General features: G+C 36.8%; 1 protein-coding gene across 2 annotated transcripts in view; it reads left to right on the forward strand.

Annotated features, from left to right (window-relative positions):
- Positions 1-444: 444 nt before the first annotated feature.
- tdrd7a (tudor domain containing 7 a) overlaps positions 445-1,751 on the forward strand; it is a 20,090-nt gene continuing 18,783 nt past the window's right edge. For both annotated transcript variants that reach the window (XM_014023491.1, XM_014023492.1), the window contains exons 1-2: positions 445-665; positions 893-1,037. In XM_014023491.1, coding sequence (XP_013878945.1) covers positions 462-665; positions 893-1,037 — 349 coding nt within the window. In that variant the 5' untranslated portion in view covers positions 445-461. The remainder of the gene's footprint in view (positions 666-892; positions 1,038-1,751) is intronic.

Consider the following 1,751-nt stretch of genomic DNA (forward strand, 5'->3'; position numbering starts at 1 on the left):
CTTTTAAGCACTGCCTCCATGTGACTGATACTCACATCACATGGCTATCGTTGCTTAGGTGTTTCCTGTAGTCCGCCTTCTTTCTTGCTGTTTGCTCAAACTCTCTAACTAGTTTCAGGCAATCCTGGCCAAAAACTCTCTTTTGCCTGAAACTCTCAGACTGAAGAAGTCTCTTGGAGGAGAGACGAAACGTTTCATTAGAGAAGAACCCGTCCAGAAGACCTATACAATTTTTTTTTCTTTTTACTTGGTGCATTTAGTTCTAAAAATAGTTTTTGCATTATCGAGTAGGTGTAATGTTTGATTTCCTCACTCGTTTGAATTGATGGCAATTTGACATGCTCAACACCATGTGATGTAATATTAGACACTAAAGAAATACGTTGAAGCTGTGTTTTTACTCATCTAAAATCCTGACATCCTAACTTGTGTTTTTTGTGTCAGTATTTTGTCTTGTCAAGATGTTGGATAGCGAGTCCATACAGAAAATGCTGAGGTCCGTCCTCATGTCAAGCAAGACTGGTGTATCTATTAACAACATCCAGTGTGAGTACCGCTCCTTTTGCGGAGACATGATTCCACTGAGGAAGCTGGGCTTCTCAACTCTGGAGGACTACCTCAGGAGCATCCCCTCTGTAGTGAGGCTGGAGTACCGCATGGGTGAGGTGAGAACTGGCTTTGATTCTCATGCAGCTCTTTCATGGAATTGGAGTCATAAATATGATCTTGTATAACAATTTTTTTCTGCCTTAGTTTGACTTTCATCATCCAAAAACTGAGAAACCGAAACAGTTTTCGTCCTTTAGAGAACTTTGTCAATGTTTTAGCAGTGTTCCTACATTTACAATGCATTGCTTGTGTTTAGAGTGAAATTAAAACATCTGTTTTGTAGCTACGATGCTTTGCCTCAGTGAGCGAGGAAACGGCGCACATTGCTGAGCTGGTGGCCAAACAGAAGAACTCCAAGAAATCTGGTCGCTCTCAAGTTGTCAACTGCAAGATGAGATTCAAACCTTCCAATCCCTACATGCTTAATGGTATGATGTGAGACACTTGTTCATGATTTTTTTTTGTGTGTGTGTTTGTCACAAGTAATTAAAGACCCTGTCAATCTATAAGGTTTTACACAACTTAAAGCAGACTTAGGGAGATGTTTGTTAAAATTATAGGTTCAGTTCATTAGCATTACAGTATGTTTACATCCAGAAGATGTTTCCATGTTTTGTCTTTTTAATTCAGCCTTTAGTGTTGGACACATTTTTCACCACTTGTCTAAAATGTTTTCATGTGGCTGGACCTAAACAAAAGAAAAACCTAATTTTTACATTTTCAATGCTCCCGTTTTTCATCTGATTTTCTAACTGTGTTAGTTTTACTTTATTTTTCTAATAAATATATAATTTTAATGGGCATAACTCTTCTAGTCAATTTTACTTATTTTTATTTTATTTTTTTCAGATTAAAGACCTTGTTTCAATTTAAAGGTCCTGTAATGAGTAGGGCTGTGTATTGGCAAGAATTTGGCGATACGATACGTATCATGACAGAGGGATCACGATACGATATATCCCGATATATTGCGATACTGTAAGCAAGGCGATATATTGCAATTTCTTTTGTCCAAAAATTCTATTAAATAAAAACCTCTTACTGGGGGGAAAAAATAAAAAAACAAAATTCATTGTCTCAGAAAATTCTAATATTACATAGACAAACTTTTGATACATTTAGCTGTGTTCTGCTTTGTTTGT

Source organism: Austrofundulus limnaeus, unplaced genomic scaffold (assembly GCF_001266775.1).
Source record: "Austrofundulus limnaeus strain Quisiro unplaced genomic scaffold, Austrofundulus_limnaeus-1.0 Scaffold372, whole genome shotgun sequence".
Classification (NCBI taxonomy): Eukaryota; Metazoa; Chordata; class Actinopteri; order Cyprinodontiformes; family Rivulidae; genus Austrofundulus; species Austrofundulus limnaeus.